Below are 18,194 nucleotides of genomic sequence, written 5' to 3' on the forward strand. Positions count from 1 at the left end.
TCTCAATAAATTCAAAAAGATAAAGTCATGTAAAGTATGTTTTACAAACACAATGGAATTAAAAATAAATAACAGAATAAAATTAGGTGAAATTCACAAATATGTGAATATTGAATAACCCACTGCTAAATAAGCAATGAATAAAAGGAGAAATCACAAGAGAAATCAGAAAATAGCTTTAAATGATTGGAAACCAAAATAAAACACATCAAAACTTATACAATGCAGTGAAATCAATGCTTAGAGGGAAATTTATAGCTGTAAACACATGTAACATAAAAAGAAAGATTTTGATTGAATTCAACCTAGCCTCCAAAGAAACTTGAAAAAGAAGATCTACCTAAACAGAGAGAGCAGAATAAAGAAGGAAATTACTGTCCAAGTGGAAATAAGTGAAGGAGAGAATACCAAAAACAATGGAGAAGATCAACAAAACCAAAAGTTAGTTTTTAAAAAAAAATCAACATAATTTATAAAAAAGAAAAAGGAGAGGGGCTAGGAAGAAAGAGAGAGAAGACTCAAGTCACTAGATCAGAATGAAAAAGGTACATCACTACAGACCTGACAGCAATGAAGATGATTCTGAGGGAGTGCCATGAGCAGCTATGTTGTGATGCTTAATTCTACGTGTCACCTTGGAGAATGTTTTTAGAGGGTACTAATATTTAAATCAGTGAACTTTGGGTAAGCAGATTGGCTTTTCATAATGTGGGGTCGTCCTCAACCAATCAGTTGAAGCTCTGAACAGAACAAAAAGACCATCCTACTGGAAAGGAGGGAACTCTCCAGCAGAAGCCTCTGACTTCACCTGCACCACCCGCTGTCCCGGGTCCCCAGCCTGCCAGCCCTCACTGCAGACTTCAGACTTGCCAGCCTCCATCATCGTGTGGGCCGATTCCTTCAAAAAAATCTCTTTATATATAGAAAAGAGGCAGGAAATATTTGCAAATCATGGATCTGATAACGGACATATATCCATAATATATAGTAAACAGCTTGCACTCAATAATAAAAAGACAAGTCCATTGAAACGATGGGCAAAAGGCACAGAAAGAGAAATACCACATGTCCTCATTCATAAGTAGCAGTGATGTCATTATGGTAGTGACGTCACAATGGTGGTGATGTCACAATGGTAGTGATGTTACAGTCGTGGTGATGTCACAATGGTGGTGATATCACAAATATACTGATGTCAAAATGGTGGTGATGTGACAGTTGTGGTAATGTCACAAATACAATGATGTTACAATGTCAGTGATTTCAGAATGGCAGTGATGTCATTATGGTAGTGACATCACAATGGTGGTGATGTAACAAATGCAGTGATATCACAATGTTGGTGATGTCAGAATGGCAGTGATGTCATCATGGTAGTGACATCACAAATGAGGTGGTGTCACAATGGCGGTGATGTCACAGTTGTGCTGATGTCACAATTGAAGAGATGTCACAGAATTGCTGATATTACATTGGTGGTGAAGACAGAACTGTGATATCAGAATTTTGGCAATTCTGAATTATGGAGATGTCAGAATGGTGGTAAAATCAAAATGGTCATGATGTCAGAATGGTTATGATGTTACAATTGTGATGATGTCACAATGGTGGTGATGTCAGAATGGCAGTAATGTCATTATGGAAGTGATGACACAATGGTTGTGATGTCACAGTGGTGGTGATATAACAAATACATTGATGTCACAAAGGTGGTGATGTCACAAATATAGTGATGTCACATGTTGGTGATTTCAGTATGGCAGTGATGTCATTTTGGTAGTGATGTCACAATGGTGTTGACGTCAAAATGGAAGTGATGTTACTGTTGTGGAGATGTCACAATGCTGGTGATGTCACAAATGAAGCGATATAACAATGCTGGTGATGTCACAAATGCAGTGATGTCACAATGGTGGTAAAACCAAAATGGTTGTGATGTCAGAATGGCTATGATGTTACAATTGTGATGACATTGGAATTATGGTGATGTCACAATGCTGGTGATGTCACAAGTGAAGTGATGTCACAATGGTGGTGATGTCACAGTGCTGGTGATGTCAGAATGGCAGGGACATCACAATGGTGGTGACATCATAATGGTGCTGATGTCACACTTGTGGTGATGTCACAATTGAAGAGATGTCACAGACTTTGTGATATCACAATGGTGGTGATGACAGAACTGTGGTATCAGAATTTTGGCCATTCTGAACCATGGTCAAGGCACAATGCTGGTAAAACCAAAATGGTCATGATGTCACAATGGTGGTGATGTCACAAATGTATTGATGTCACAATGGTGGTGATGTCAGAATGGCAGTGATGTCATGATGGTAGTGATGTCACAATGGTGGTGATGTCACAATGTTCATGATGCCAGAATGGCAGTGATGTCATTATGGTGGTGATGTCACAATGCTGGTGATGTCACAAATGAAGTGATATCACAATGATGGTGTTGTCACAAAGGTGGTGATGTCAGAATGGCAGTGAAGTCATTATTATAGTGACGTCACACTGGTGGTGATGTCACAACTGTGGTGATTTCACAGTGGTGGTGGTGTCACAAAGGTGGTGATGTCACAATGTTGGTGATGTCAGAATGGCAGTGATGTCACTATAGTATTGACATCACAATAGGGGTGATGTCACAATGGTGGTGATACCACAAATACAGTTATGTCACAATGCTGGTGATGTCACAAATGCACTGATGTCACAATGGTGGTGATGTGAGAATGGCTGTGATATCATTATGGTAGGGACATCACAATGGTGGTGATGTCGCAATTGTGGTGATGTCACACTTGTGGTGAAGTCACAATTGAAGTGATGTCACAGACTTGGTGATATCACAATGGTGGTAATGACAGAACAGTGATGTCTAAATTTTGGTGATCTGAAACATGGTGATATCAGAATGGTGGTAAACCAAAATGGTCGTGATGTCACAATGGTTGTGATGTTACAATTGTGATGATATTGGAATTATGGTGATGTCTCAATGGTGGTGATGTCACAAATACAGTGATGACACAATGATGGTGATGTTACCCTTGTGGTGATGTCACAGTGCTGGGATGTCACAAATGAAGTGATGTCATAATGTTGATGATGCCAGAATGGCAGTGAGTCATTATGGTAGTGACGACACAATGGTGGTGATGTTACAATGATGATGATGTCACATTTTTGGTGATGTCACTATTGAACAGAAGTCACATTGTGATTTTGGTGATATCACAATGGTGGTGATGATATCAGAATTTTGGCAATTCTGAATCATGGTGATGTCAGAATGGTGGTAAAATCAAAATGGTCATAATGTCATAATGGTTATGATGTTACAATTGTGATGACATTGGAATTATGGTGACATGACAATGGTGATGATGTCACAAATACAGTGATGTCACAATGGTGGAGATGTCACAATGGAAACGATGTTACCACTGTGATGATGTCACAAATGAAGTGATGTCACCATTGTGGTGATGTCAGAATGGCAGTGATGTCACAAATGAAGTGATTTCACAATGGTGGTGATGACAGAAGTGTGATATCACAAGTTTGAAGATTCTGAATCATGGTGATGTCAGAATGGTGGTAAAAACAAAATGGTTGTGATGTCACAATTGTGATGACATTGGAATTATGGTGACATGACAATAGTGATGTCACAAATACACTGATGTCACAATGGTGGTGCTGTCACAAATACAGTGGTTTCGTAATGCTGGTGATTTCAGAATGGCAGTGATATCATTATTGTAGTGACATCACAATGGTTGTGATGTCACAATGGAAGTGATTTTACCATTGTGGTGAAGTCACAATTCTGGTGATGTCACAAATGAAGTGATGTCACAAATGCAGGGATGTCACAATGTTGGTGATGTCAGAATGGCAGTGATGTCATGATGGTAGTGATGTCACAATAATGGTGGTGTCACATTGGTTATGATGTTACAGTTGTGGTGATGTCACAGTGGTGGTGATTTCACAAATACACTGATGTCACAATGTTGGTGATGTCACAAATGCAGTGATGTCACAATTGTAGTGACGTCACAGTGGGAGTGATGTTACCATTGTAGTGATGTCACAATGCTGGTGATGTCACAAATGAAGTGATGTAACAATGGTGGTGATGTCACAATTGAAGGGATGTCACAGACTTGGTGATATCACAATGGTGGTGATGACAGAACTGTGATATCAGAATTCTGGTGATTCTGAATCATGGTGATTTCGAATGCTGGTAAAACCAAAATGGTCGTGATGTCACAATGGTTGTGATGTTACAATTGCAATGACAATGGAATTATGGTGATGTCACAATGGTGGTGATGTCAGAATGGCAGTGGTGTCATTATAGTTGTGATGTCACAGTGGTGGTGATGTCACAGTGGTGGTGATATCACAAATACACTGATGTCTCAAATACAGTGATGTCACAATGTTGGTGATTTCAGAATGGCAGTAATGTCATTATGGTAGAGACATCACAAAGGTCATGATGTTACCATTGTGGCGATGTCACAATGCTCCTGATGTCACAAATGAAGTGATGTCACAATGATGATGATGTCACAATGGCAGTGATGTCAGAATGGCAGTGATGTCATTATGAAAGTGACATCACAATGGTGGTGATGCCACAATGGAGGTGACATCACAATGAAAGTGATGTTACAATTTGGTGATGTCACAATTGTGGTGATTTCACATATGCAGTGGTGTCACAATGTTGGTGATTTCACAATGGCAGTGATGTCCAAATAGTGGGATGTCACAAAGATCGTGATTTCATAGTGGTTGCAATGCAATAATGGCAGTGATGTCACAATAGTGCTGATGTCACAATTGAAGGATGTCACAGACTTGGTGATGTCACCATGGTGGTGATGACAGAACTGTGATATGAGAATTTTGAATAATCTGAATCATGGTGATGTCAGAATGGTGGTAAAAAGATAATGGCCATGATGTCATGATGGCTGTGATGTTACAATTGCGATGACATTGGAATTATGGTGACATCACAATGGTGGAGATATCACAGTGGTGGTGATGTCACAATTTGGAAATATCACAAGGGAAAAGATATCACAGAAGTGATGATTTCACAATGGTCATGATGTCAGAATAGTGATATCAGAACTGATATCAGATTGCTCTTGACATCATGATGGTAAAGTCAACATTGTGATCACATAAGAATTCTATTGATGTCTGAATTGCAGTGATATCCGAATAGTGGAAATGTCATTATTGTGGTGATGTCACAATATTGGTGATATCACAATGGCAGTGATGTCATTATTGTGGGGATCTCATGATTGCTGTTATGTGACAATGCCAGCGATGTCACAATGGTGATGATGACACTATTGTGATATTAGAATTACGGTGATATCAGAATGGCAGTGAGATCACAGTTGTCATGATGTCACAATGGTGGTGATGTCACAATGGAAGTGATGTTATGGTTGGGGTGATGTCACAATTGTGGTGAAGTTACAGTTGTGGTTATGTCACAAGTGCAGTGCTGTCACAATGGTGGTGGTGTCAAAATGGTGGTGATGTCACAATGGAAGTGATGTTACAGTGGTGGTGATGTCATTATGGTAGTGACGTCCCAATGGTGGTGTGTCACGATGACAGTGATATCACTCTTGTGGTGATGTCACAAAGTCCGTGCTGTAACAATGGTGGGGATTTCACAATAATGTGGTTGTCACAATGTTGGAAATGTCACGATGGCAGTGATGTCAAAATGGTGGTGGTGTGCCGGAGACCAGCTCCAGTCGAGTTTGGGGGTCCTTGAAAGAGGGATGAAGAAGCCGGCAAAAATAACAAACACAGACAGAGACCTCAGTGCATCAATATGCACGTTCTCTCTCTGTGGGCTGTCAGCGTGTTGCAGCTGGAGCCCAGTAGAGCATGAGACAAGCATCAGAAGTTTTTATTCATATATATATTTAATATATATAAATTATGAATGTATTCAGAAGTTTTTATTCATATATATATTTAATATATATAAATTATAAATTTATTCTGAATTATTAGAGCAATGGGAGTAACTAACATTACCTGACACTAAAATATATTATGAAGCTATAATATTGCAATGATAGACAAAGACAAGGGAATCACCACAATGTGCACAAAATCCATAGATGGATACTTATGGAAGTAAAAATTGTTAAAAGTGATATTTAAGAGTAATAGAGAGGCTGATGTAAATCCAACCACACCAAGAATAATACTAAATGTGAAAGGATTATACAATCCAATCAAAAGATAGACTGTCATATTGGATTTTAGGAAAAAAAACCACACCAAACTATGTACTGTATACAGAAGGAACACTTTAAATCAAAGATACAAACAAGCTGAAAGTTAAACAATGGAAATATATACATACATGCAAATAGAACTACAAGACAGCTATACTGGCTGGCCATACTATCAGATAAAGTAGACTTTATATATATATATATATATATATATTTAACCTGAAGATCAATTTTAGAATTTTTTGTTTGGTCCCTTCCATTAACAACAACAAAAAAAACATGTTGAAATTTTGATGGGATAACATTATATTTATAGATTAATTTTGGGAAAATGATCATTATGAGTTTTCTTATCTCCGAACATGTTATGTGTAATTAAGTCCTTTTATGTCCCTCTCTAAATTTGTATTTTCTCATAGATTTTACACATTTCTTCTTTAAAATATGCATGCATGTCATATATCATACACATGATGTCTATGTAAAAGTTATGCGGTATTCATAGTAGTCGTTAAACTGGAATGTAAGACTTAGAAGCTGGCTGGTTCCTGGAACTACTCCCCACACCTTCCCATTCATATCACCTCCTCTTGCCCCTTCCCCTTGGTTTCAGATGTTTGTGTCTTGGTATGTTATCATGGTAGCCATGTGCGTGCACTTCTCTAAGCCTGTGCCATGGTGGGGGAGTATCATGTATCTTCAGTAGCCAAACAGTTTCCCACAATGGATATAACAACTTACCCTCCAACTGTAGTTCATGATAGTTTAATTTTTGCACATCTGTACTGATACTGTTTAATTTTCTCCATCTGAGGTGGTTTTAGTTTGCATTTCTATAATTGTAAAATATGTTAAGCATGTTTCATATGCTTATTGAACATTTAGAAATCTCCTATAAATGGCTGTTACTGTCTTTTACCTACTTTTCTATTGGGTTCTCTTTTCTTATTAAAAAATGTTTGGTTACACGTGAGGCAATTATTTTCTCTCCATTGCTTCTCTTTGTGCCCTTTAATGATGTAATTTAATAAATAGAATTTTCGTCTTAATGTAGTGATATTATATTTATGAATATATTAATATTTATGAATATTTTCTTTCTTAATATTGTTTTAAGGCTTTTAAAAGAAGCAATTCTCTTTCCTATAACAACTTCTGAGACTTTTACCATGTGCTTTTATATTTGGGTATTTATTACCTCTGGAAATGATTTATTGTGTGGTACAAAGAAAGGGTACAGTTTTTTGTTTGATCATTGTCCTAGCAGCTTTCATTGGAAAAGATGTCTTTTTTTTTTCTACTTCTCTACATTTCAATACTTGTCATTATCAAGTGTGTAAAATGCAAGAGTCTTTTTAAGGGTTCTCTCTTTAGTTCCACTGGTCTATTTATTCATTTTAGTTCCAGTTCTACACTGTCTGATTACTATAACTTTATAATACATGAGTGTGTGTTTGTTACAATTATATATATTCAATTTCATTTTAAAAAAATATATTTCATTTTGCTGATCCTCGCTATGGCAGGTATATTTTCAATATCTTTGCATTTTGTTCTTTTCTTGTAAGTTTCTTTTTTAAGATTTTCCTTTCCAACCTGAGATTGATGATTAGCTAATAAATTTTTTCTTTTTTATTTTACCTATTTAAGGCTGGATGTTTCATCTTAAGCTAGGCTTTAAATTCATCCAATTTTTAGCAGCTCTATTGAGGTAAAATTGACATACAATAAACTGCATACATTTAGGTATATAATTTTATGATTTGACATAGGTACACACCCATGAGGCCATCACTACAATCAACATAATGAACATATCCATTACCCCCAAAAGTTTCCTCATTCCCCTGTCTAATCCCTCCTTTCTGCTCCTCTTCACCACCCTTTAATAAACTTGCTTATAGTGAGCAGAACATAACAGGAAAAACATCAAAACTATACCAGTCAATAACTGATCACAAAGGGAACACACCGTGTAACCACCACCTAGGTCAAGAAATGGACCCCAGAAAGCCTCTTCAAGCCTCTTCCTCTCAGTATCCCCTCCATTTTCCCTACTGGTAACTGCTATTTTTATATTCCAACTATTACAATTAGAACTTTTTAATAAAATCTACAGGTGTATTTCTGTTCCACCTAGGGGTGGAATTGCTGACTCATAGGGCATGCCTGAGTCATGCTACCAAACCATGGTCCAAAGCGGCTCTACCACTGGACACTGTCCTGAGCAGTGATCAATTCCAGTTGCTCAACTTCTTTGCCAACTCTTGAAAGGTTAGTCTGTTTTTATTTTTTGCTTTTGTTATCACTGTTTTTGTCATTTGGTGAGTTTTTAGTAGTTTCTGCTGGTCTTAATTTTTATTTTTCTAATTACTATTCAGTTTGTACACCTTTTCATATATTTGGCATTTGAATGTCTCCTTTGTGAAGTGCTTATTGAAGTCTCGGCTGTTTTTTCTGTTGGGTTGTTTGGTTGTGCATACTGGCACAGCTCTGTAGAGAGGAACATTGGAGCCCATGCCAGGCCTCTCTTGACCCCTCACTGTGAGGCAGCCTTTGGCTGAGGTGCATATTCTCACCTGATGCTATGTTCACTTAAACTGTAGATCCCTAAGCATTATCATTTTGGGTCCTACGCCTTAGTATCTAGACATAGTGTTGATTTTTCTTTATTGACCGCATTTAGCAAACTTATACTCATTTAACCATTCTGCGGCTTATCTGTAGAATATTTTAGGTTTGTAAAGTACATAATCATAAATTCTTAAGCCTTTATTACCTGTTTTGCTGTCTGCAACTTCCAGTATGAAGGCCAATTGTATTTGACTATATCAGGCATACTTGAATTGTTCCCAACCTGAAATACTGTAAACATTTCATCATAAATATAAACAAAATTACCTTTTATTCCTAGTTTTTCGTGAGTCTTTTAAAAATTATAAGCAGGTGTCGAGTTTTTTCAAAGGCCTTTTATCCATCAGTTGAACCAACCATTTGTTCTTTTTCTTACTGTAGTGAACTAACAGAAGCTGTAAAGTTCCTTCTAATCATGGGCTTAGCTGAATTGCAGCTTCTAAATGTGATGTCTTGTGATGGGGTGATTGCCATGCAGTTCAATATATTTTCTAATCTCCACTTGGTATGAGGGTTATTTTTGTGAGGGCATTGCCAGTTCATATATAACACAGGTGTGATTAACCCCATCTCAGTTAGAAAACTATGTCAAGTTTTAGGCTTATTGCCTCAGGTCTCAGACTAACTAAAGAATTTCCTTCCCCTGCCATGTTCTTCCATTCTCCTATGGAAAACCATGCTGTCCACCCCCTGGGAGCCTGGGCAGGCCTCTCTCCAACCCCACTGTGTCACTGGCCTACCTGGTGGGGGAGCCTGTCAAGAGAAGGAATCTCTTTGTCCTCAATTCAATGTATTTGGACCCAGGAGATGCAGACTTTGATTTTCATCATTGGCCTTAATTGAGTCGATGCATTTTGGTGGATTTGAAACCTGCCTCAGGTGCACACACTTTAATTCCTTGTTGATGACTCCTTGCACACTGAGAATTTCTAACATATTAAGTTCCTGTAAACAACAGTCTTAATTATATGTTTTGTGTCCATGAGAGCTCAAACTACATGCAGCCTCAAATTACATTTCTTTTTCTCAGCTAACCAGTGGGGACTACAGCACAAACTGACTGGTTTGGGACCCTAGCTCATTGATCCTTCTTTAAAAAAAAAAATGTCTGTGTAGTCCAAGCCTATATAATGGAATTGAAACCATCTTAGGGTGGGTTTCAGACACTTTGGGCCCATTGTGAAAGGGTCTCATCCCTGCATCCCTCTGCCTGGGGGCCCAGAACAGCTTGTCAGATCCTACAGATGAAGAGTCCAGAGACCAGGAGGTTGGGGAAACATTTATTGAGCACATGCAGTGCAACTTTGGCCCAGGCCAAGGGTCAGTCAGGCCAAGGCATCACGCAGTCTCAAAGGCCTGGGGGTCTTGGACCTGGCCCCTCCCCAGCACAGACTCAACTGAGGCGAGTTGTGCCAAAATAGCACCTTTATTTCTCGAAGTCCCTTGGGAGAAGGTTGGGGGTGGGGAGTGTCTTCCTGGCCTAAGAGGGCATCACGTCCTACTCAGTGGGAAGCTCAGGGTCTTCCTCTTCATGGACTCCTAGGAACTTGGGACTGGCCTGTGGGTGGACAGGGTCCAAAGTAGGGATCTCCACACATCCCCGTGCCCACACCATTCCTTCCTGCCCCTCCCCACCACCAGCATGCGTCCATGCCTTTGCCTTGGCTGTGTCTCTTCCCCATAGACCATCCCAGAGGATTCCCAGATCCCTCCTTCCCCCAGCCTCCTCCAGGAGCTGTCTCTGCTCCCTGCCACCTGAGTCCCAGGCTCACTGCCTTTCTTGGGCTGGCCCCTTCCTCTTGCTTGCTCTGGCCTTGGGCAGAAACCTGCATCCCATGCTTTTCCAGTTCCTCCTTCAGCCTGGATGGGAAGGGGTGGGGTAGGAGGGTGAGATGGAGGAAGGAAGAGGGGGTGGAGGAGAGACAAAAGGGTGTGAAGAAACACAGAGACAGAAGGGAGAAGCGGTCCCCTCAGCCACCTTCCTACGGAGGGGCTGGGGGACAGGGATTCTGTGCCCACCTCTGTCGCATCTGCTGCAGGTGCTGGCACTTCTGCTGCAGCTGCTGATGGTGCTGGGCAGCAGCTGCCAGGAGCTCCTCAGCCTTCTTGTTCTCCTCCTGGAACAGCTGCCTAGGGGCCCAGTGGCAGGGTCAGCGTAGGCCACTCCTTCCCCCAGCCCCCTCCACCTCCACATCTTACACTGCTGCTGCTGCCTCCTGGCTACGGAGAAAGAGCCCGTCAGCGACGGTGGAGGTGCCCTCAGCCCCGCACAGGGAGCACAGCCGATGCTTCACGTCCTCCAGCTTCACTTTGAGCAACTTCTCTGCAGCATGAGAGGGTGAATGAGTAGGTGAGGACAGGTAGGTCAAATAAGGGCCACCATCCTCCTCTGGCCTCACCTTCTTTGAGTAGCTGCTCCTTACTGCTGTCCAGGGCACAAATCTCCCTCACCAGCCGCTCTGGCTTCTAAGATGGGCAGAAAGGAGGCCAGTCCACACCTCCAGGCTTCCCCCATGCCTCGGAGAAGCCCACCAGGATCCAGCCCACCAGTCATTTACTCACTCACCATGCCTCACTTCCTACTTCTCTGCCCCTTGGTGCACCCAGCCACAGTCTAGACTCAGGGCCTTGTTACTGGCCATTCCCTCTCCCTTATCCCCTCTCACCCTAGATACTCACAGTGCTGTACTGGGTAGGCTCATAGGATTGTTAGTGTTCGGGAATTTTGCAAGCACTGAAATCGGCCATGGAGTGTTTGCAACAGAGAAACCTGCAAATTCTTCAAACCCAGGCTGTTGTCTGGAGAGTGACCAGCACAGCTGCAGCTTTTCCCTTTTGGTGGCCTCACTGACCCCTTCCCTGCTGACATTCATTCTCTTTTTTCTTGTTTGGTGCCTGGAATCCCTTGGGGGCAAACACGGGATGCTTTGATCTGCACTTTCTCCCCTGTGCCTGTGATGATCCCAGATACCCATGGATGTCCTCAGTGGATGCCTTGACCTTTGCTTTGTCAGGTTTCCTCCTAACCACTGACCAGATGGATCAGCAGGGGTTGGGGGACAAGATTGGCAATGAGGACACTGGGTGGCTATGAGAGCACAGACAAGGGACTGGATTCAGGGTGATGGTGACATTAAGACCATCAGGGCTTGCTCAGGAACTGGGTGTGGCAGGTGAGAAGAATGGCCTGAGGATGACCCTGCAGATGGGCCTGGTGCTGGAAGGAAGATGAAGGTGGGAGTAGTAGCTTCAAGTAACTCACATGGAATTCCCAGAGGTCCTTGTGCTGGGCCATCAGATCCTCCAGATGCTCCTCAAAATCCAACCTAGGGACCAACCACACAGGTATGAGGGGCCATGGGCTGAGACCTCCACCACACAGCCTGGCTCAGGATAGGGTCTTCATGCATATACTTGGGGCTCTGCCCATGCTCTGCTCCACTGGGAGCACCTCCACCACCTTAACCCTCCCATGCTCAGCTTGGCCAGCTCCTCCTCTAATGCCCATCCCTGGTAGTGCACCACCCACAGCCCACCTGAGCTCCCCAGGCCTCGGGTGATGGGGTTACCTCAGCTGCCTCTGTTTGTTCTTCTCTTCCTCGATCTTGGAGTTCAGGGCAGAGATTCTCTCCTTGCACTCCTGCAACATGCTGTGCTTCCTGGGAAGGGGCAAGGCAGCCCTCTCAGCTGTGTTCTCTGAATGAGTCCCCAGGAGGGGAAGGGGTAGGTCTTCTGGCTCCCTCTGTTGAGGGCCATTCTCTCCCTCTACACTGAGGTCCTTCTCTGTAGTGTGTGTGTGCTGGGGGGGTGGGGGGATGACGTGAGCACGTGACCCCTGGAAGCATCCTTGTGAGGTTTAGGGATATCAACATGGACATATTCAAGTGCACATGCACACATGTATTAATATCATCTGACCTTCCCAAATACTTCCATCTTCCAGTCTTAGGGTGTGCCAAGGCTTGGGGCTGCTGGTCAAAACATGAGCTAGATAAGCCTTCAGGAAGCAGACAGATGGATGGGGGGGTGGAAGAATAAGGGATGAATGGAGAGAGAATGGACAGGTGGTCAGCTCGATGCCTAAATGAACAGGCAGGTCAGTGAATCTACAGCAAGGAGCCAGGTGAAAAAGAATAAAAGACACATGATAGAATCTGGCTGAAGAAACTGAATGGAGAACAATGTGGCAAATCAGTGGTTATCCCAGTGAGTGAGAGTTACCCTCAGCACTACTGCCGAGGGCAGAAGACACTCTTTGGCCTCTCAATGTAGAGGGAGAGAATAGGAGCTGTGGGCTGAGACACATCTCCCTTCCTCCCTGCTGGGCCAGAATGAAGTGGCAGGCAGAGCCAAGCTTGGCTGCAAGCTCACACCTCTGTGCCTCAGTCTCCTTCTCCTGGCAGTGCAGCCGCAGGATCCTTAGGGTCTCTGCAGGGAGAGAAACAGGGCCCTGTGAGAGTCTGTCTAGCATCGGGTTTGGGCAGAGGGAACAGGACCAGATCATGTCCGGTCAGTGGATACCACCAGTCCAGCAGAAGCCACAGGAGGGACCTCAGCTGCTATAGGGAGAGTGGGCTTCTACAGGGTGGCACAGGCAAAAGCCTGGAGACAGAGGAGCTGCCAATACCTTGTTTTTTGCTCAAGATCTCCTTCAGGCGTACTTTCTCTCCATGCACTGGAAAACACAACATGTTCAGAGATCAGGGACTGCCCAATGAACCTGCAGGGATGGGGCTTGCCCATGGTCACATGAAGGGCTGGGTATAGCCCTGTCCCCAAGCCCAATGTGGACCCCATGAAGTGAGCCCCTCCTCTCTGGTGCCCACTCCCTGAAAGCTCCAAAGGGCCCTGACATTTACAAAGTATGGCTGTGAAGATCCTGTGGGATGCTCATGCTTTTACACAGAGGGGAGAGAAAATGTAAAGACACTGCTTGAAATGGGATAAGGGCTGTGAAGAAATACATCAAGCAAGAAGGGGCATGTGACCAGGTGGGGTAGGGTCTCATCTTCAGATGGGATGACTGGGCACAGCTTCTGTGAGAAGGGGACATTCAAGCTCACAGCTGAATGATGACATGAGGCAAGAAGAACCTGTATTATCTGGGGGGAACACACAGCAGCCTGGCAGAGGCCCTGAGGTGAGAATGTGCTTGGAGGGTGTTTTCAGAACACTTTGACCAGCAGAGGAAACTGGTAGAACATGAGGCTGGAGAGGGGAAGGGCCCTTGGCCCTTTCGAGGAATATTGGAGTACTGGGTTAGGGGATGCTACATGTCTGGAATACTGGGCTGTGGGAGGCTAGAGGCATGTGGGGGCCTCTGGGTGGCCCCTGGCTTGCTTACGTGTGTCCAGTTCCTTCTGCAGGGCCTCCCAGACAGTCCGGGCCTCTCCCAGCTCTTCACTGGCTTTCCTTTTTGCTTCACCAAAGAGCAGAAGGACAGACATTGTGTGAGTACAGCCTACACCCACACTATTCCCTTGCAAACAATGACATTTCACATTTGTCTTCAAACAAACCTAAAGGGGCCCAGATTTTACAGAGCAGGAAATGAGGATTTCAGAGTCCAGGCCCTTCTTGCCAAGCTCAGCTGGCAGCAGAGCCAGGTTCATGGGCATATGACTATGGCAGTTTTATGAAGAAGGGTCCTGTACTTAATTTAATGCTCTGCTGTTGCTGTGGTGAATATCTAGCAGTTCTTGCACCAGGGACCCTGTATTTTCATTTTGCACTGGGCCTGGCAAATCCTGTAGCTGGTTCTGGCTGGCAGCCAGGGTACCTGAGCTCACCTTGCTGAACCTCATTAATCTGGTTAATCAGGACCTCAACCCGGGGCTCCAAGCTTCCTCCTACAGGGAGGAAAAGAGGTTCGTTGCTGACAGAGTAGGCAGAGTAGGGTGGATGCCAGCCTTGTGCCTCTGCTGCTTTTATTCAACACAAATCTACTGAACTCTCCCTGCTAGCAGGTGCTGTGTTGGGGCCCTCATGAAGCTCACATTCTGGTGTGGTCAGGGGGACAAGGAACAGAAAAAAAGAGATGCAAAGTCAAGTTATGGTAACTTTGGTCAAGAGAAATAAAGAAGGGCAAGAAGTTAAAGAGAGAAGGAGTGTTAGAATAAATAAGCTCTGGTGTGCTACTGTGCAGAGAGGTGATTACAATTAACAACATCGTATGGTATATTTTGAAACAAGCTGGTAGAGAGGATTTTGAATTTTCTTACAACAAAGAAACAATAAATGTTTGAAATGATGAAAATGCTAAATGTCCTGATTACATGTATATATATTTGTATCTAAACATCTCACTGTACCCCATAAATATGTACCATTATCATATGTTAATTGAAAAAGAGAAACAAAAAGCACGAAGGAATGGGAAGTGTGAAAGAGTGAAGATGTGGGAAGGCATCTTGAGGGCCCCAAATCAAGTGAGGGGGCAGGCCTTGCAGCTCTTTGGGTGGAGGAGGAAGGCAGTCAGTGCAGAGGCCTGCCCTGAGTGGGAACTGGCTGGGAGGAGCCTGGTAAGCAAGTGAGGAGTAGCAGGAGGTGAGATGGAAGGAAGGCAGGTGAAGGTGAAAACTTCAAGATCTAACGCAGTATAGTGGGAGCCAAAGGGGTGACCAGCAAGGTACTCAGGACGGGGTTTTGGGAAAATATTTTGCTTTCTATCCCCTTATACTTCTTTAATTTAGAACCATTTTTAGTTCAAGGAATTCAATTTTAAAAGAGAAAAAATGGAATTTCCCAAGGTTGTGAATTGTGGGGCCTAGAACTGAACCCACATCTGCCTGACCCCAAACCTCAGGCTAAGCCTCAGATGTAGAGGAGACATGTGACCTTTCTGTAACCTTTTCACCATTTCCACCAAGTCTTCAATTTTCTGTGAGGATGTGTCCGGCCCTGAGGAGACAAAACCAAACATTTCAGAATCCAGTAGGGTGAGAGACCAGAGGAAGGATCTGACTGGCCTAGGCTGGGACTGAGGTGAGCTGAGGGCAGGTCTCCAGCCAGAGTGGTGCCCCAGCTCCTTGTCCTGAGGTGGACAGTACTCGAAAGACAGGTTTCCCCTCCAGACTGAAATGGCAACATAGGTATTCCCTTCATAAAACTCAGGGTGAGGACAGGGGTGTACTCTCACTGCTAATGCTGTTCGAAGTTGGGTGCGTCAAAAGCTGGTAATCTAATAATGCAAGGAAAAAGAAGGGTATAAAAAACTGGAAGTGAGGAGTCGGAAATCACTCTAACTGGCAGGTGGAATAATCAATTATAAAGTTCTAGAGAATCTTACTTAAAACTGCAAGGGCTAATAAGAAAATATAAGATGTCTGGCTAAAACATATATAAATACAAATAGCTTTGCTATATACAATCAGTACTGGTTCTGAAGCCTCTCTGTAAAATAATATTACATATTAACTTTTATAATCATTATAGGCACCTAATTTTACTATTTATGGCATTAACATCACAATAAAGGTAACCAGATATCAGGAGCCACCTGATGTAAAAAGACAATATCACCTATTACATACTCTTGCCAAAAAAATGAAGCTAATACTCATTAAACCTCTAGATCTCAATACAAATTCAGAGGAAATACAGGGATAGAGCAACATGTTCAGTGGCACCTGGGGATGCAATCAGCAAAATTCAGACTGGAAAACTCCATGGGCAAAACAACCCATTTTGTTTAACAAATACATTCCAAAGGTAATAAAAGATAGAAAGACCCTTACAGACTAAAAGGGCTTTAAGAGACATATCAACCAATCTCAATGAATGATCCCTAATTCGTTCTTGATTCAAACAAAAACACAGTAAAAAATATTGATGACAAGTTCAGCAAAATTTGAAAATTAACTAAATATATGAAGTCATTATTGTTGTTATATAGATGTGATGATGGTATTACTTTTCTGAAGAGCACTTATCTTCTAGAGATATACATGGAAATATTTATGGATGATATGTGAGATGCTTTAAAAGGAAATAATAGAGTGTGTCGTAGGAGGGGTGATGATTAAAGAATAAGTCAGATTGTCCAAGAGTTAATCATTGTTAAAGCTAGAGATGGGTTCATGGAGTGATTATATTTTGTTCCCTCCTTTTGCACATGCTTATACTTTTTCATAATGAAAAGTTTTTAAAAATCTTCCAATCACTAAATCAAGATAGAGAAGGTAAACAATCTTTCATTACCACATCAGAGTTGAGAAAAGGAGAGAACAATTAACAGAAAATTATATAAATGGCCAATAAGTATTTGAAAACATGTACTACCTCAGTTATAATTAAAGAAATGCAAATTACCATATTGCACCTAGCAGACTGGTAACACTTGCTAAGTCTGATACTGCCCAGTGTTTGTGACAGTGTGCGGAAACAGGCCCTCATATCTGCTGATACTGAAGAAACTGATGCAATTTTTTAGAAGGCAATTTGGCTATATCAACATTTTGAAGACATAATTCCAATTCTAGAAATTTAACCAGATATCCTTGGTGAAGTATGCAAAAGGCATGTTTGAAGACGAAGCACCTACTAGGAGCTCATCCATGTGTGCTTCCGAAATTCCTGTGCTGAAATCCTAACTCCTAGTGTGATGGTATTGGAGGCAGAGGCCTTTGGGAGGGGATTGAGTTTTGGGGGTAGAGCCCTCAGGAATGGGATCAGTGCCCTTACAAAGGAGAACCAGAGCGCTCCCTAGCGATTTCCACCGTGACAGGACACAGCAGGAGGACGAAAGTCTGCGACCCAGAGAGAGACCCTGCCGCTCACTCACTCTGCCAGCACCTGATCTTGGACGTCCTACCTCCGGAACCGTGAGAAATGAGCTTTTGCGGTTTACAAGCCACTCAGTGTACGGTCATTCCTTACAGAAGCCCGCACTGACTCGCGCACTGGTGAAGCCGATTAGGCTTATTTGAGGAACTTGAAGATGTGACCCAAAAGCATGGCAGTGGCGCTCAATGAAGGGGTATATACGCATCTTTGCGGTCACGTCCTCTCTGTCCTTGGCCCAGGGCCACCACTGGTGGCCACACCCTGCTCCGAGCTCGCTTTTCCGTGCCGAGCTGACTTCGTGTTGGACCCTCCAGTGTTACAGGTGCGCGGTGTGGACCCACCCGCGCTGACGTGGGCGGGTCTGCAGGCTCCGGCGTCTTCGCGGAGGGCCCGGCCGCAGTCCCCGCCTTGTCGCTGGAGCCTGCGGACCGCTCGGCACCTCAGGAGCAGCCTGAAGGGAGACGGCCGGGC

At 43.1% G+C, this 18,194-nt stretch overlaps 1 protein-coding gene and 1 pseudogene across 2 annotated transcripts; one reads left to right on the top strand and one right to left on the bottom strand.

Moving 5' to 3' along the window:
- Window positions 1-10,353: 10,353 nt before the first annotated feature.
- LOC103600340 (synaptonemal complex central element protein 1-like) lies at window positions 10,354-16,468 on the bottom strand. 2 transcript variants are annotated; one of them, XM_008584609.1, is made up of 12 exons: window positions 15,777-16,468; window positions 14,729-14,788; window positions 14,284-14,358; window positions 13,567-13,614; window positions 13,313-13,367; window positions 12,509-12,598; window positions 12,202-12,265; window positions 11,339-11,405; window positions 11,139-11,262; window positions 10,959-11,069; window positions 10,766-10,799; window positions 10,354-10,497 (listed from the first exon to the last, which is right to left on the bottom strand). In XM_008584609.1, the coding sequence occupies exons 1-12, from the start codon at window positions 15,859-15,861 to the stop codon at window positions 10,438-10,440; spliced, it is 873 nt and encodes a 290-aa protein (XP_008582831.1). In that variant the 5' UTR covers window positions 15,862-16,468; the 3' UTR covers window positions 10,354-10,437. The 2 variants fall into 2 exon arrangements, with proteins under 2 accessions (XP_008582831.1, XP_008582830.1); XM_008584608.1 differs by having other exon boundaries at window positions 10,712-10,799.
- Window positions 16,469-17,892: 1,424 nt separating this feature from the next.
- LOC103600343 overlaps window positions 17,893-18,194 on the top strand; it is a 3,166-nt pseudogene continuing 2,864 nt past the window's right edge.

This window comes from Galeopterus variegatus, unplaced genomic scaffold (assembly GCF_000696425.1).
Source record: "Galeopterus variegatus unplaced genomic scaffold, G_variegatus-3.0.2 Scaffold3311, whole genome shotgun sequence".
Classification (NCBI taxonomy): domain Eukaryota; kingdom Metazoa; phylum Chordata; class Mammalia; order Dermoptera; family Cynocephalidae; genus Galeopterus; species Galeopterus variegatus.